Below are 17,659 nucleotides of genomic sequence, written 5' to 3'. Positions count from 1 at the left end.
TAAGCACTTTTAGATTTCCTTAATATCTTTGTGGAGATTTGGCTGCCCCCTGCTGTCAGTGATTTTATTTTACTTTTATTCCAGAACGGTTACTGTAATTAGGATAAAATGATTATTATGATTATATATTTTCATCACATGCTCATTAATGGAATATGGAATTAATGTCACAATCTTAAATGTGTAGTGTAATGATCCTTAGAAAATGATCATTTTCTTTATGTTAATTGCTAAATATAATTTCATATATTTTTCTTCTGTGGTTCTGGGCAATACAACCCTTTCATTCATCCATCAATTGAAATAAAAATAGTGGTTATTATTTGGAACTCTACTGTAAAACTGTAAACTGTGATTAATTATTTTTCCATTTATGTTTCTGCTTTTTCATTACTGTTTCTCTTTTCTGCTGTGTCACAGGTAGTCCAGGTCGTTCCCTCACTGTCTTCACAAACCCTGATGTTTATAACACCACCACACTGTTGCTTAGCAACGATGAGGGCACTTTATTCGTCGGAGCACGTGATGCCATTCTCTCAATTGATCTCAGTCAGACTGACAATATGACCATAAAGGAGAAGGTCAGTGTGATTTTGATTTAGTACACGAAGAGCTGAAGAATTGAAGGATCACTATGTCAGCACAACAAATCAGACTAATGGAAACATAAAAAAATAATAATTATACATTTAAATATATCATAAATGGATCGTCCCTGGAAGCTGATTGGTCAATATACAGCATTCCATTTCCCTTACATTTCAAGATAAAGGAACAGCTCCCATAGCCGATGATTATGTTGCATAGCAACCTTTTGTTATGTCAGGGGCTTCAGTGATTTAATTAAAATGTATGTCCTTATAGCTTATCATAAAATAAATCTGAGCTTTTTTCCTAACAAGCAAGTGATGAATCTGACCTTGTTTTTACACTCACATTACAGCTGGACTGGTCTCCCTCAGAAAAAGACCTCGATGATTGTTCCATGAAAGGCAAAATGAAGGTATGGGAAACCAATCACTTTAAGTGCTAAACAGTCCAACCTTTTTGTTAATTAAACTGGGCAAATATCTGTCTTCTTAAGCTGGCCTTTAACTTAATTCCCCCATTCACCCTCAGATGGATTGTCATAACTTTGTGAGGGTTTTGCAAGAGCTGAACTCCACCCATATGTACGCCTGTGGAACGTTTGCCTTCAGCCCCCGCTGCATCTACATCGTAAGTCAGACCGCAACCGTCTTTTCACAGTTTATTTTGTCCTCTGTTTACTTCTTGTAAGCATAATGTAAACACAAAACAGATGACCGCTGATATGTCTGAAAGGAAAAAAGGCTTTCTAGGGCATGTAATTTCTAGGGCATTTCTAGGGCAAGAAATGTAAATAATTATGTAATATATCTAAAATAATTGTTCCAGAATTATTTACGTTTATTAGCCCTAGAAAGCCTTTTTTTCTTTCAGACGTATCAGCGGTCATCTGTTTTGTGTCAATATAATCATACATTCATTATTCATTTATTTTACCATGGTAACTTCACAACCATTTTGAAAGTTCTGTGTGACTGTCACAAGGGCCAAAATGCAACAGTCGTCTGTTTACTGTCTTCAGTTTACTGTCTGAAGAGCCATGATTATATAGTATCCTTTCATATGAGTCACATCAATGTCTGTGCACTGACCTCTATTGAGTAAAGCGTCAATCTACAGCCTTAGCCTCAGCATCAGTCACATGGCATTAGGATATTGCATAACCCTGCTGTCACTGTGTATGTAAATTACTCCTTGCTTTATAGTTAAAGATTTTATTAGTTTACATGTTTGGGGCTTTTATGGTATTATAAACCTTTAAGATGGAACCTTGCGTGACTGTCCTTCACATACCATTGAGCATTCTTCGATCCTGTCATGCAAACACAGTGGTCTCAGTGCTTCTTCCTCACTCTGTGCTTTCATGAGTGTGAGAGGAAGAAGATCTGTGTGTGTGCGTGTATCAGGGGAGATATGCATGGCAAATAGCAAGCCTCCGGTCCTGAATGAAAGCACCACAGCTTGTGAATTATTACTGTTGTCATTGTTTTTTCATATCAAATTTAAACAGAATCAGCAAGTGTGGTGTACAGATTGTCCTAATCTAATTTCCTCAAGTTTATCAGTGTATTAATATACGTATTCTTTATGTGCTCACCTCCACAGGATTCAAAGACATTCGCCATAGCTACAATCCCCAGTGGTAAGCCTGAAGAAGGCAGAGGTCGTTGTCCTTACGACCCGTACCAGAAGAACACTGCCATAACAGTGGGTAAGAATTCCTCCACTGCCATGAGCATAAAGAGATGGCATAGTTTATCTGGCATGTTTCACACAGCATACCTAAGAGATTATTTAAATGTTGAGCAAGCAAGCTCATTGGATGCATAATCAGCAGAAGCCAATCAGCTTGTGCCGTGTAGTAAATGATGTGATTGCCTGTGCCATCTAGAGTTTCATGACTAAACAGACTTTTGCAGTTTTGCAATAGACTTGTATGATAGTCAGCAAACTGGATTATATTATAAACTATCATCTTATTCTCAGACGTTTTTGGTCCAATAACTAATACCTCTGTTTTGTCAGAATTGAGAAAAGGAAATCATCCAGTCTTTGATAGAACTAAAACAGCAAGGAAATTTAAAGCTGAGTTTCAGCTGCATAACAGTGGTAACTAATGCCTCGTTTTCTGATTATGTCCCCCAAGGGGATCATATAAAAGGAGAAAAGTAAAGGACCAAATACTGAGCCCTGTGGCACTCCATACTTGACTTGTTTGGTCTGACACTGTGTATTAATTAATAAATTATTAAACTTATTTAAAACTCCGGATAATCATTTAATATTTTATGGATGTTGTTAAAGGAAATACTTAAAGGTGCACTGTGTATTATTTAGGAGGATCTGTTGACAGAAATCCAATATTATATTCATAACTATGTTTTCAGTGGTGTATAAATACATTACATAATGAACCGTTATGTTTTATTACCTTAGAGTGTCTACCTTAGAGTGATTACCGTCACTATGTTGTTCTCCGTGCAAAGAAGCTAGCTCAAGTCAGTGAATAAAAGATGAACAAGTAACAATAATATTCTCAATAACATATTGTTTTATTGAATAATTAATTAAACATAATTTCTTCATTTATCTTTGTAAAGAATCCTCATTGCTTAACTGGCCACTCTCTGCTGTCTCAGACGACGGCATCTTTTCCTGTCGACCACTGTAACTTCTGTTGGTTGCGATTTGCAACCTCACCACTAGATGCCGCTAAAATTTACACACTGCACCTTTAAAGTAGCAACCCAGAAAATACTTTATTTTCCATATAGAGCATCAGTTCCCTTATGTTAAAAACAATGTCTGTGTGAAAGTACAACACAACTATTGTAGTTATTGCTGATGCTTCTCCTTCATGTTACTTAAGTGTGTGGTGTGAAATTGGCCTTGCCGTAATGAAGAATAGATTGAACGAGAGAGAGGGGCAGATTTCTCTCAGTGAACACACTGTTAATCCTCTTGCTCTTAAATCCTAGTCCTGATCTACTTATTTTGGGTGGCTGACATGTGACTTCAGACATGAGAATGACCTTAGAATGTTCACTTCACATTTACCTCATCATGAGGCCTACAGCCTGTTTAAAGCCTTGCATGAACCCCAGTTGGCAGACACTCTGTTGTTTGTTGTGTGCATATACAGAATACTGTTAAAAATAAAGTTTATTTACCGTCATCTATAGTTCCATGAAGAACTTTTAACATCCATAACACTAAAGGTTCTTTATAGTACAAAAATGTCCTTCTGATTATCAAAATGTTCTTCACAGTAATAAAAAATCATTCAAGAACTATTCACTGAAAGGTTCATTTTGGAAGCCAAAATTGTTTCTTCTATGGCATCACTATAAAACCACATGCTTAGAACCTTTAACTATGGAAATTGAAGTTTATTTAATTTATGTCTCTCTTGACTTATCTATTTTATCTCTGACTTTTCTATTTGTAAATGTGAGGCTGTTGGTGCTACAACATTTTAAAAGAATGATCTCAAACATTTTAATTTTGCCAAAACTGTATTGAAACTAAAGAAGAGATGTTAGGCAGAATGTCCAAGCAGTTGTTTTCCACACAAGGAAAGTGGAAGAACACCCCTATCCAAAAAGCATCATAAAAGGAGTCCATACAACTTTCCAAAAACACAACTGAGATCTTGTATTTTAAGCTAATAAATTTAGCTTGATGGTAATGACTGAAATTATGAATGCTTAGGTGAGATAAATATGTTTATGTGTATGTGGTATATAATGTGAATGGTACACAATATAATGGTTCTTTATGTTTCAGATGGAGAACTGTACACCGGAACAGTGGCAGACTTCAGGGGAACTCGGCCTGTCATTTCACGCCACTTGAGCGAGGGCAGCCATGTTGATCTGAAACTGGATGATACACTTGGCTGGTTAGAAGGTAAGATAACTTTGTTTTTAATGCTGCCACAAAAGCAAAGAGAGGGAGAGATTTTACTGATTCTGCTTTGCTTCGCTTTATAACCACACTGCTTTCTTTTTTACTACACAATTCCAGATCCTACTTTCATCAGCTCCACGTATGCTCCCAGTGAGGAGAAGGTTTATTTCTTCTTTAGTGAGACTGGAAAAGAGTACGACTTCATTGAGAAGTTTACAGTGTCTCGCATTGCCCAAGTTTGCACAGTAAGTGTTGATTGTTGATGTATTTCTTGTGTATGTGAGCATGTTTATAACATAGCGTTTTAGCTAGCACGTTTACAGATTCATCAAACACATATGAAAGATTAGTTTCATTTGAGGTGGGTTTTATTGAAAATGTCATTCTCAGTAGGTGTTAATCTCTCTTTAGAGTGATGTGGGTGGGCAGCGTACTCTTCAGAAACGCTGGACCACCTTTGCCAAGGCTCAGCTACTATGTCAAGCTGCCCAAGAGCTGCCATACAACGTCCTACAGGACATTGTTAGCCTTCCGCCACCGGAGGGCGCGTCAGAGGACGAAACCCTATTCTATGGGATTTTCAGTTCTCAGTGGTGAGGAAACATGCTTTATTATTCTGAGTTTTTACATTTTTTCCCCTATATTTGAAAGTAGTGAGGATTTATTTTATAATTTGCCATTTTGCTTAAAATACTTACCTCAGTTTTTGTGTTTTTTAATTTTTTTTAGGCGAGTAAACTTGGGTCGCTCAGCCGTGTGTGCGTTCAGCCTCAAAGACATTAAAAATGTGTTTACAGGACATTACAAGGTTCTGAATCGGGACACTTTGAAATGGAGCACACGGGTACAGGAGCAAATGGCAAACCCCGGAGAGGTTAGTGTCATAAGAGTGCCCTGAAAGGCCCCTTTATTTTATTTTTTTAATTTGGTTTACACCGTCCAGAAGTTTAGGGGCAGTAAGAAATCAATGCATGGACGCATTCATTTGAGAAAAAGTGACAGTAACAACATTTATAATGTTACAAAAGATTTATATTTCAAATAAATGCTGTTCTTTTCAACGTTCAATCAAAGAACCCTGAAAAAATGTCCAGTTTCCTCAAAAAGATTCAGCAGCACAGCTGTTTTCACCATTGATAATAATAAGAAATGTTTCTTGAGCAGCAAATCAGCATACTAGAATGGTTTCTGAAGGATCATGTGACACTGAAGACTGGAGTAATGATGCTAAAAATTCAGCTTTGCCATCACAGGAATAAATACAATTTTAAAATATATTCAAATAGAAACAGTTATTTTAAATTGTAATAGTATTTCACAATATTATGTTCTTTACTGTATTTTTCATCAAATAAATGCAGCCTTGGTGAGCATAAGAGACTTCTTTCAAAAACATAAAAAATCTTACTGAGCCCAAACTATATTTTATTTTATTTTACTAACCAAATTCTCTTCATCTGTTTTCTTATGCCCTTAAATCAAACCATTGAAATGTCTGCTGTTTATCTCTGCAGTGTGGCCTCCATAATGCATCAGACAACACTCTGCGCTTTGTTAAGGACAACTTCCTGACTGATAAAAGTGTTGCACCGGTCAATCAGGGACTTACAATGGTGTCACCTGATAAGAGCTACAGCAACATCGCAGCTCAGAGAGTGCGCGGAGCACGCGGCAGAGATTACACTGTGCTTTACTTGCTCACGGGTAAATATTGGTCAATATCAGTGTCACCATCAAAAATCACAATTAGACTGAGAGTGGAGACGTTTTTCTTTCAGTAGTTTAATTGATTGCTTAAAGTGTTGTAAGTATCATAATGCAGTGTTTTTCAAAAAGGATTAAGATAAATAAAAGCTGAAGCAACCTTTAATTTCTGTTCTAAAATTAAAAATTACTAAAACTTAAAGTAAAATTTACTAAAATATAAAAGTAAAAGCTAATTCAAAATATTAATAATTGTTATAACAGTATATAATTTTTTTTTTTAAATGCTGTTTTTGGAGATATTATTCCATATAGAAAAATAATATTCCTAAACACCATAACAATTAATGACAAGAATAAAATGTGCTAGATTTAATGAGAGTAAAAAGAAATAATGACAGTTGTAATATGAGTATTCCTATACTCCTAAAAGATTCAATGCATTGGTTGGATTGTCATATTAGACTGTAGAACAACACATATTTTCCCAGACATCAAAGAAACGCATAGATTTTTTTTATTTATTACTGTTTCTTATAATTGTTTTCCCCTTTCGAGTCATTTTAAAATGATCTTAATATCACCTTAACCGTGTTCCCTGTAGAGTCTGGCTACCTGCACAAAGCTGTAATCTTGGAGAACGGAGCTCACATCATTGAAGAGATCCAAGTGTTTCATCAACCGCAGCTGGTCAAAAACGTCCTGCTTTCAGTCTCTAAGGTACGCATCACTTTCAAGTGTCTTTTATTAGCTTTACTCGGTGAACAATCTGTGCGTGCCTGTATTTAATCTATGTAATCCTCTGACACAATAGAAGTCACTACATGCACAATATCATACTCTTTGAGCCATTAAATCAGATTCCTTGGTTATAACCCCTGTTGTGCTACTGTTATCTTTTAAATATCCGGTGACTGGTGTCCCAGCTGTAAGACACGCATGCTGGGTTATACCCACTGATCTATATAGAATGACATTGAATATATTATATCATATATATATATATATATATATATATATATATATATATATATATATATATATATATATATATATATATATATTATACCCACTGATCTATATAGAATGACATGTCATTATATAGATCAGTGGTTATACCACTCCCGTCACGCTGCTCAGCCAATTAGAGCCCAGTTGCTCATGACAGACTTTATTTTCGGTCCTTAATTCGATATTTAATTCTGAGAATTGTTTGTTAAATAAAAACTGTGTAAAAGTGTTCAATGGATTGTGTCACCGACCCACAAGTCTATGAGTCTGTATGTACTGACCTCAGCAGTCACATTTCATCCGTAATAAATATAGAAGGCAGATAACAGTTCTGTTTAGACATGTGGCATGTGTTTAGTTAGTTACCCTGTTGAAGCGTACATGAGTTAAATACATTTTACAGGGTTCCTTAACACCAACTTTTGAAAAGGTGTTGTTTAAATTTAAAATGTATTCATATATTTAATATTGATTTTATGAAGGAAAGAAAAAGGAAATGTCAAAAGTGTGCATAGTCACAGCTTCATTCTTTTATAGTATTTATTTAATCATGGCACTGCAAATTTACTGAACAGAAATGTATTTTATGGTGCAAGAAAGAGTCTGAAGAATTAAATGTAAATGTTTGTCTTCCCCAGGGTGCAGTGCTGATAGGCTCTTCAGAAGGAGTGGTGTCAGTACCAGTGTCCAACTGTTCTTACTACTGGAGCTGTGCTGAGTGTATTCTAGCCAGAGACCCCTTCTGTGGCTGGGACCCTGTGATGAAAGTCTGCACAGACATGACTAGTCAGGACAGGCTGTAAGTATCATTACAGCCAAGTGTTTTCAAACCTAACAAATACTCCCTAATTAAATATGCAGTTGGTTTAATGCGCTTTTATTGCAGATTTCAGCATACACATTGATTAGGTTACTTCAGCATATCCCTGTCCTTTGTTTTTAATCTCTCCTTTCACTGCTTTTCACAGTGTCCAGGATGTAGATGAGGGTAATGTGTCAGAGCAGTGTAAAAATGTGATCCCCAGGTCACGCTCTGGCCAGCCCCGAACCCCTTCAAGTGAGTACAGTTAATGTATACATCTTCATAATGTTTAGATATCAGTGTATAAATGCTGTTTTTTATTCCAAGAGTCCCAAATTCTATCCTTTTTAATTGTGTACCATTAATTTACTCATAATTGAATCTCAATTTCATTTATTGCAGTTGCAAATGTGGTGCAAATATTCTTGTTTGTCTCATTTTTACTTAGATCTTTGAGTGTGTTCTTTACTATTTATGGCATTTTCCATGAAATTTCTGCATTCAAAAATTAACAATATCATACAACAATGTCAAAATCTTGGCACAATATTGAAATATTTATTTCTTTTAAGGGGAAAAAACATAACCAAAAACGTAATATTTAGCTGTCACACGTTTTACATACAACCCTGTTACCACATGATTTTTCCTCTATTAAGAAAGAAAAAAAATTCATAAACGTGTGACATCCAGGAAGAAAGCTATTTATGAAAGCCTGTCATTTTCTCACAAATTGTAGTATTTCCAGTATTATGTAACTGTTAATAATAACCTAAGTTGTATTATGTAGTAGTATTATGTAACTGTTAATAATAACCTAATAACCTAATTTAGCATAAGATAGTCTTAAATAAATTTGTAACCTTGTAAATACATTTAAATTGAATTGTAATTTTTGTGTTTTTGTAATAGAAATTCTAGAAAATATTCAAAAAAATTATGGTTTTAAACTATTTAGTTATGTACAACATGTAGCTAACAGGGTTGCAAAAATGTGAAGTTAAATATAAAGCAAATCAAAATATACATTTAATTATATTATAGATATTTAATTGTATATTTAATTTGACCTTTTGACATGAAACTTTTTCTGAAGGTTAAGCACCTTCTTTTCAAGCCCTGTTTTGTACTTACTCATGTAAAAGTGCCATACAGAGTACTGGTTTAACTGCATGCCTGTGTTGCCATCGTGGTTTTGTCTGTATGCTGACCCTTGACCCCTGACCTCCTCAGCTGTGTGTCCTCCAGGTGAAGTGGTGTCCGTGTCTCTAAACGAGGTAGTGCACCTGCAGTGCCCGGAAGCGTCACACCTCGCCAAACGCCACTGGGAGCGTCTTAACAGCCAACTCTCGCCCAAAATCTACATTCAGCCAGACAACGGCAGCCTCAGCTTTGTGGCGACCCCGTCCACCCTGGGACACTACCTGTGTCAGGCTGTGGAGAACGGCTACACCCAAACGCTGATCGTCTACCATGTTAAACAGAAGAGCAACCCCACCATCCTAGCAGCTTCCCCGAGCCGCCCGCAGAGCACCCCGACTGCCGAAACGGGAAATAAAACCCCCATTTCCACTCCCAGGTGGATGACACCCAAGCAGACGGAGCCGAGGCCTAAACCAGAAGATGTGGATCCTACTGTCACACAGAAAGATTCGCTGGCGATCACGACGCGCAAAAGTAGAAATTTCACCCGCTTGTCTGGGACGAACGAGGAAAACTCACAAATGATTGAGCCTAGCGGAAACTTCCAGCAAGTGAAGACACCGACCTACTTGCAGGAGCTAGTGGTGGTGTCTGTTCTGTTAGCTCTGTGCATCAGTCTCTTGCTAACCATCGCGGTTAACAGGTTCAGGTATCTTTGTCACAGCAGGACGGACCCACTGACTCCTTCTCACAGGGACGCCGAAAAGGGAGGAAGTGCGACGCCCCAGGAGAGAGAGTCTCTCAGAGGGCATTCGCCACGTTTGGAAAAGCGGAACGGACAAGCTCCTAACGGACAGTCCCACAATGGTCAGGCACATAACGGCAAATCTCCCATCACGCTGAGCAACAGTATGCTGAACGCCTCTAACGGTCACCTACCCAACACACCCATCTGAGGGCGGATGCTGTGATGGTACCCTCTCACTGTAAACCTCTTTTCTGAGCCAAACTGGGCTTCTGCTGTATCAAGCCCTTTCCCTGAACCACTTGTGCAAGATCAACTGGTAAAAAAAAAAAAAAAAAAAAAAAAAAGAAATGGCACATTGGACCTTTTACAAACTTTTTGAAACTGTATGACTCGAAGATCTTGAACTCTAGGTACTAGTGCATTTTCAGTTTGTTAATATTTAAGCTGTAATTTATGTGACGACTGTTTGTTTCAGTCTAAAGTGTATCAGATTTTATGCCTCTCTTAAATCACTTTCAGGCAAACATAAGTGAAATATATAGATGGACGGTTTAAGATTTCCATTGATCTCTTCAACCTTTTTAATTGATATTAGAAAGTTAATTCAGCTCAGTTTAAAAAAATCTTATAATAAAAATTTGAATGGACCTTAAATGTTTTAATTACTAACATTTCCTAAGAGAGGCTTAGAAATTTTACATTCAAAAACAACTTTTTGAACTTCCATATTTTCCATTTGCATAAAATATTCAGTTTACTCTGTCTACCTTGTTCTATATCGCACATCTTTTTTAGTCTTTGCCTTTTGTTCCTTATTCTTCTCTGATTTCACATTTTAAATGTCAAGACGAGGTATGTTTTCTTTTTTTCATTTTTATAGTCTTAAAGGGACCCCCAAAAAAGAAATGTATGTCATCATTTATTCATCCTCCTCTCTTTCCAAACCTGTATGACTTAATTCCTTCTGTGGAACACAAAAGAAGTTACTTTGAAGAATGTTGAGAACCAACGAGTTTTACTTCCCATTGACTTTCACTTATATATAATGGAAGTCAATGGGAACCAAAACTGTTTGGCAACCAAAATTCTTCAAAATATCTTTAAAGCTCCACAGAACAAAGAAAGTCAAAAAGGTTGAAACAACACGAGGGTATGTAAATGCTGACAGAATTTTCATTTTTGGATGGACTATACCTTTAACTTTGCACCAATGCAAAAATGAAGCTTTCAAAGATGCTTTTCAAGTGTTTTATTTTTAAGTGTTTTGTGTAACGCATAAAAAAGTTGTGCTGATTGGTCATGTGTAAGTACGGGTAGTTGTATATCTATCATTTATATTTCAACATAAGAATAACTCAATGTAAAAAATAATACTCAAAAGTGTTATGTCAGTACCTCGTTCATTATTGACCACTTCACCATAATCTAATGGCAATTCACAGTAACTGCTCAACACTGGAACTACGCACATTTTGTTACATTTTCAGCATCAGAGCATAGTTGAGGTAAACTGAATTCTTTACAAATTGTAGACAAAGAAACCTGATTTCGGTCTTGTCTTATGTAAGAAGGTGTTTTTTTTTTTTTGTTTGTTTTTTTTAATTGGTAGTTGCTGTGTTTTGCCTTTGCACATCAGTATATTGGGCCTGAATGCTACTTCTAGGTGGGAGTGACCTAAACCAATCTTTTGTTTGTTGTTTTCTTTCCCAGCCTGTGATTTGTCACTGTACGGTACGAATTTGAAGTCTTCATTCTGGGGAAATCCCTTGTAAATTGTGATATTGCCAAATCTGTGTTTTATAATCAGAGAATGGAGAACATGTTCTTTCTTGTAGTTCAATGAACAGTTTCATTTTCTGTTTGTCTTTAGCTGGATAACTGAGTCCCGATCGAACTCCAATATGTGAAGTCACAAGGACTAGATGCATTCCCCTGCATGCCACTGTTATTGAAAGATTCTGTTTATTTTTTTATAGCCTCCAAAAGCAGGCTGTTTTGAAAATAAAAGATATTGATTTAAAGTGTTTACTAGAACTTTCCTTAAAAAATGCTTTTATTGCCACTAGGTGGCATCAGAAGACAAAAAGTGAAAATCTATAGACCATTATGAACTTTCAAGTGCTCTTCAACTGGTGATGTTTCAGGGCACTTTCCATATTTCTAATGTAAATGTCACATTTATTTATCTAGCACTTTTTACAGAAATAACAGGAAAATGCAACAAAGTTTGTTTCCAGAAGAAAATAGTGTCAGTCCAGCTTAAGTTCAGTGATGTTTCATTTTGTTGTAAAAAAAGTTATTAATTTAGTTCATATATATATATATATGTAGCCGCTCTGGAGAAAACCGTGATGTCATCGTCCTGCTCAGTTCAGGTCTCATATAATGGTATCAATGCAGGCAGATCAATATTATTGTTGAATATTAAATTAAATGTTACATTTATTGTCTCCAACTAAGCAAGCCAAAAGCCAATGGCAACAAATGTGGAAAAGGCGACAGTGGCAAGGACCCAAAACTCCATTAGGTGGCAGGATGGAAAAAAAAATCTTGGGAGAACCCAGGCTTAGTCGGGGGGCCAGTTCTCCTCTGGCCAACGAACGAAAAGTGTATGATTATGATTCAGGCAGCATTATAGGCCAGAAGTCATATTGGATTGGAAAAATCTGAATATTATCATGTTCCATCTGGTTTAAGATCGGAGTCATCACGGCGGTATGGAGACTGGTTTGTTGAGGATCAGTGCCGATGAGGCTTTCACAGGAGAGAGTCTAGTTGACACAACCTCTGCTGACACTTCAGGGATGCGTTGTGGAAGTGTCTAGGTGCAGGTCCACCATCTGATCTGGATACGGCCCGGATCCAGCTGATTACAGTAAACCTCGGAATAAACAGAAGGACTAACATTAGCGTAGATGCCATTCTTCTTATGATGTAACGAGTAGGGTAGACATTTGCAACAGGGGACAGTTGCAACATGTCATTTTTCTCCAATCAGAAACAAGCTAGAGTGATGACACTCATACTGCACATACACAGTTGCATGTTTAATAAAAGTTTGTTGCATTACAAATTGTTCAATTATTCCTGTGTGACACTGAAATATGGAGAGATTGAATAGCATCTGTACCACCTGCACACTGAATCTAGGCCTATATTCTACACATAAACAAAACTCAATAACTGTTATTTGAGAAATATGACTAAATAAATAAATAATAGGCTACAATAATGTTATTGTATAAATAAATAATACTATAATATTATAGTAGGCCTAACAGTTCATATTTTCAGAATTCTATGCTCATTGAGACATAAAGCTAAAGTTAATTAATGAAATTTAAGGTATTTTTAACAGTCCCTGGGTTGTGTTGCAACTGTCCCCTGGGTTGGGGTCAGTTGCAACATCTGGCTTCTTCCATTCAAATAAATACTGTGAACGATATGTCAAATGTAATCATCTTTAAATGGTATGGGTAATTAGCAGACAGATGCAAGTTTAATATATACAAATTTGGTTGGTCTAGTCCAAATAGTCTCTGAGTAACTGAGAGAAGTCTACCCCATCGGGTGTTATAGGAAGTGTTCCCGGTTCCAGCTGACCTAATTTATGTAGCCTAATAATCATTTAACTGATATGAATAATAGGAATGTATAATTTTCTATGTGTATGCCAGGTTAAAGAGATGTGTTTTTAGTCTAGATTTAAACTGACAGAGTGCGTCTGCTTCCCGGACAATGTTAGGAAGACTGTTCCAGAGTTTAGGTGGTAAATAGGAAAAGGATCTACCGCCAGCAGTCGATTTTGATATTCTAGGTATTATCAACAGGCCAGAATTTTGAGATCGCAATAGATGTGATGGAGTATAATGCGTTAAGAGCTCGCTCAAGCAGGGGAGAGTGGGGTGAGTTGTGCCAGTTTTTACTCAAAGTGACTTTAAAGTGAGGCCATGGCAGTAATGCCTTCAACTTAAGGATGTACATATATTTCAGGATGTGGTGCGCATCCCTGAGAACAATAACTTTGGATCTGAAATAAATTGTTTCAGAAATATAGCTCTTGGGAAAAAAAGTGGTCTCATGGCACAACTTGCCCCTGGTGCGGGGGAAGTTGTGCCTTTGGGGGAATACATTGGGGGTAAATTGTGCCAGTGATTTCTGAAGTAAAACAGAACATTTTAATGTTATGAACCATACTGCTATATGAAATCAAGATAAATTCAATACAAAATTACTAATTTAAGGTTTATTTAGATATTGTCACCCTGGAATACCATAGCATGCGTTTTTCTATGGTCAATTGCATAGGGATTTTGTATTGAACATAACTCTGGATCACAGTGTCATAGAGACAAGGGGGCGGGCTCATTTTACTCAGACGACCAATAAGTCTCTCAGGATCATTGTGAAGCTACCAAGCTACGCCCTAGCAACCATTTAGAGCACCATAGCAACACAATATATATTTGTGAATCATTTCAGGCAAAAAGGCTTTGGCAATAGATGCCTGTTGACATAGCGCTGTCTGTCAGTTATGTAACATATAATAATAAAGTGACTAGGCTAATTTCTAAACATCCTATTGTGACATAGGCCACTTAAAAATGGAATAAAACTTCTCTTTAATAACATAGTGCAAACTCAAAACTGAAATCAGTGTTAGCTAAATTAAACAAATAGCAGGCAGGCCTAAGTCAAACAATGATGAGGCATGCCCATCTCCTCACTTCTCAAGATTATCCCCTGTGAGAATGTAGGTCTAGGTGGTCTGGATCTGGCACAACTTAACCCAGGCCCTTTGGCACAAATCACCCCGGACCCACAAGTTTGAAAAACTAGCATGATCCAGCAGTTAAGAGCTAACATCATGCTAACTGTATAGACTCATTGTATAGCCTACTAAAGCACTAAAACATGTGTGAAATGTTTTCAAACTTGTCTATAATTGTTCAGACACTACAATCAAAAAACCATAGAAATGTTTACTTTGAAAGGGAAAAAACAGTTTTTTGCACTAAAATATGCTTAACTCTCATGCCATGTGTCTCTCTTCTTTGGAGGACGAGTAAAAGTGATTGCTTTTCAAAATTATGTGGTCACATGACCAATTTCTTCTATGGTTTTCCAGAAACAAGGGTGGAACTACTTCCCCCCTGGCACAAATCACAAATCACCCCACTCTCCCCTACTGGGGAGCCAAACTATTTAGTGCTTTATAAGTAATCAGCAATATTTAAAATGTATACGATGTTTAATAGGGAGCCAATGCAGTGTTGACAGAACTGGGCTAATATGATAATACTTCCTGGTTCTAGTAACTCTAGCTGCTGAGTTTTGGACCAGCTGTAGTTTGTTTATCATGCGAGAAGGGCAACCACCCATTACAATAATCTAGCCTTGAGGTCATGAACTAACTGTTCCGCATTTTTCATTGAAAGCATATGTCGTAATTTAGATATATTTTTAAGATGGAAGAATGCAGTTTTACAGATAGAAACGTGGCTTTCAAATGAAAGATTTGCCAACGACGAAGATTTGACAGAGCAGTTGTTACAGTAGGCTATTCTAGGTTATATTAGTAGAGGTTTTTGGTCCAATCATTAGAAACTCAGTTTTTTTTTTCAGAATTAATTAGGAAATTACTAGTCATCCAAATTTTTATATCAGCTATGCATTCCGTCAATTTCTTGAATTGGCAAGTTTTGTCGGGCGCGAAGAGATAGAGCTGAGAATCATCGTATCATGTAGCCTACAGAGTGAACAGTAACGGTCCTAGTACCTTGTGGTACTCCATACTGAACTTGTGATCGGTAAGACATCTCTTCATTTACTGCTACAAACTGATAACGGTCAGATAAGTATGATTTAAACCATGCTAATGCAATTCCACTAATGCTAACATAATTTGCTAAAAAATGTTCGAGTCTTTTCAAAAGAATGTTGTGGTCAATGGTATTAAATGCAGGCAGCACTAAGATCGAGTAACACTAATAGAGATACAACCATGTGATGATAAGAGCAAATCATTTGTAACTCTAATGGGAGCTGTCTCGGTCTAATTCAGCTCGGAAATCCTGACTGGAAATCCTCGCAGATTTAATTTCTTTCTAAAAAGGAACATAGTTGACACTGTCAAATGCACTAACTGATTTTTAAAGAATTTAACATAATTGAAAAACAGATTTTTTTTTTTTCAGTAGAAAAAATGCCTAAACTTTGACAAAAAGTAACTTTTATTGTTATAATTGTAATTTCATATTATGTATGAATAGGCTACAACTGAACTTGTGAAAAGATGTCTTTCAGTTAGTCAAATAGCAAATAGTGGAGCTCTGCAACCATCTACTGGTTAAAGTGATAATTTGTTACTTTTAAAACTGCATTTTCCAAAAGATGGGCAAAAATCGTACACTAAACAATGTCAAATGTAACGGGTTATTACTTATAAATTTGGACTTCACTTTATGAACCAATTAGGAGATCAGAAGATTGTTATGTTCGACTACGGAGATGGAGAGTTATTGCTGAGGGATGACAGGACACCACAGTTAAGGTAAGTATATAACTTTTATAAATGTTTGTTTGAACACACAGGCCTTTCCCCTTTTAAAGTAAACACAATAAAATAAAATAAATAAACAATTAGAAGTGAATTACTTAAATTCAATGAAAAGAAATAGAATAAGTCACTGAACAAATCACTGTCAGTTTTACACTAGAAATACATTAATAATGTACCCAACAGCAAATTGACAAAACCTGTTCAGACTCAACCACAATTTTGAAATATCACGCTCACGTCGACGATAGGTTCAATTTCCAAATACTCAATCACTGATATCAGTCTTTTCTATTAGATATCTCAGTTCTCAGTCCCGTATGGAGAAGGAAAAAAAACAGTCTCTGTGCAGGAAAAGTTTTACCTTGAGCAGGGAAAACAAAATATGAAATCAAGATACTCTCTTGGTCCTTTAAGATGAATTTTCTTCTTTTTCGTCCAGTATCCGATTAGGTTGGCTCGCCATCCATGAGAATCAACTCCACTCAGAAAAAAAAACCTGACCTGTTCAAAAGGCCAGAAATGCACCACCGCATTTAGTCAACAATGGCATCACATAAGGTAAGTATCTCATCATCAGAGTAAATTAACATTTAACCATACAAATAAAAGTAATCAGTGTTTTACAATATTGTACCTTTTACAATATTACATTGCTAATAAACATTTCTCTTTTCAGGCACGCGCACGAGACATGCACGTGAAGCAATTTGACTCCAAGTGAAAATGACTGAACTCACTCAGCACAATGAAATTGTACAATAAATAAAAATACTCCAAAAATACAACATAAATCTTATGAACATAACAAATGAAATAAACTTCTGTTTTTCTCATAAAAGTAGTGTTGTGTTTCTTATTTAAACATTAAATTCAGCATACACACATAAATGAACTCACCACATCCAGATATTCACTTTCCAGCAATACGACGATGTAATTAACCCATCGATCGTCACAGGAGTAAAACAACTACAGAATCCACTCAATATCTTCCTCTTTTAACAATCCTGAAGAGATGTAAAGACTATTTTTATAGTTTTACTCAATTATTTCTCAATTTTCTTTATGACTAAACTAGACGAATTTCTCTCAGACTTCTCCACTCTCCGGTCTCGCGCATCTGCTCAGTGGGCGGATCACATCAACAGTATTCTGATTGGCTGAACCAATAACCCTAAATATTACAAATTAT

General features: G+C 36.3%; 1 protein-coding gene across 4 annotated transcripts in view; it reads left to right on the top strand.

The window, feature by feature from the left end:
• Positions 1–11,926, top strand: part of sema4ab (sema domain, immunoglobulin domain (Ig), transmembrane domain (TM) and short cytoplasmic domain, (semaphorin) 4Ab) — a 41,418-nt gene extending 29,492 nt beyond the window's left edge. For 2 of the 4 annotated variants that reach the window (XM_079878264.1, XM_079878263.1), the window contains exons 3-15: positions 421–581; positions 944–1,003; positions 1,120–1,218; positions 2,194–2,299; positions 4,375–4,497; positions 4,615–4,742; positions 4,909–5,090; positions 5,227–5,371; positions 6,012–6,201; positions 6,806–6,921; positions 7,851–8,011; positions 8,181–8,269; positions 9,263–11,926. In XM_079878264.1, coding sequence (XP_079734390.1) covers positions 421–581; positions 944–1,003; positions 1,120–1,218; positions 2,194–2,299; positions 4,375–4,497; positions 4,615–4,742; positions 4,909–5,090; positions 5,227–5,371; positions 6,012–6,201; positions 6,806–6,921; positions 7,851–8,011; positions 8,181–8,269; positions 9,263–10,113 — 2,411 coding nt within the window. In that variant the 3' untranslated portion in view covers positions 10,114–11,926. Of the gene's footprint in view, positions 1–420; positions 582–943; positions 1,004–1,119; positions 1,219–2,193; positions 2,300–4,374; positions 4,498–4,614; positions 4,743–4,908; positions 5,091–5,226; positions 5,372–6,011; positions 6,202–6,805; positions 6,922–7,850; positions 8,012–8,180; positions 8,270–9,247 lie in introns of all 4 variants that reach the window. The other 2 variants (XM_079878262.1, XM_079878261.1) reach the window with 1 other exon arrangement.
• The last annotated feature ends 5,733 nt before the right edge of the window (positions 11,927–17,659 follow it).

This window comes from Squalius cephalus, assembly GCF_949319135.1.
Source record: "Squalius cephalus genome assembly, chromosome: 8".
Lineage (NCBI taxonomy): Eukaryota > Metazoa > Chordata > Actinopteri > Cypriniformes > Leuciscidae > Squalius > Squalius cephalus.
Note: the sequence above shows the minus strand (reverse complement) of the source record. Positions and strands in the feature narration are given on the sequence as shown.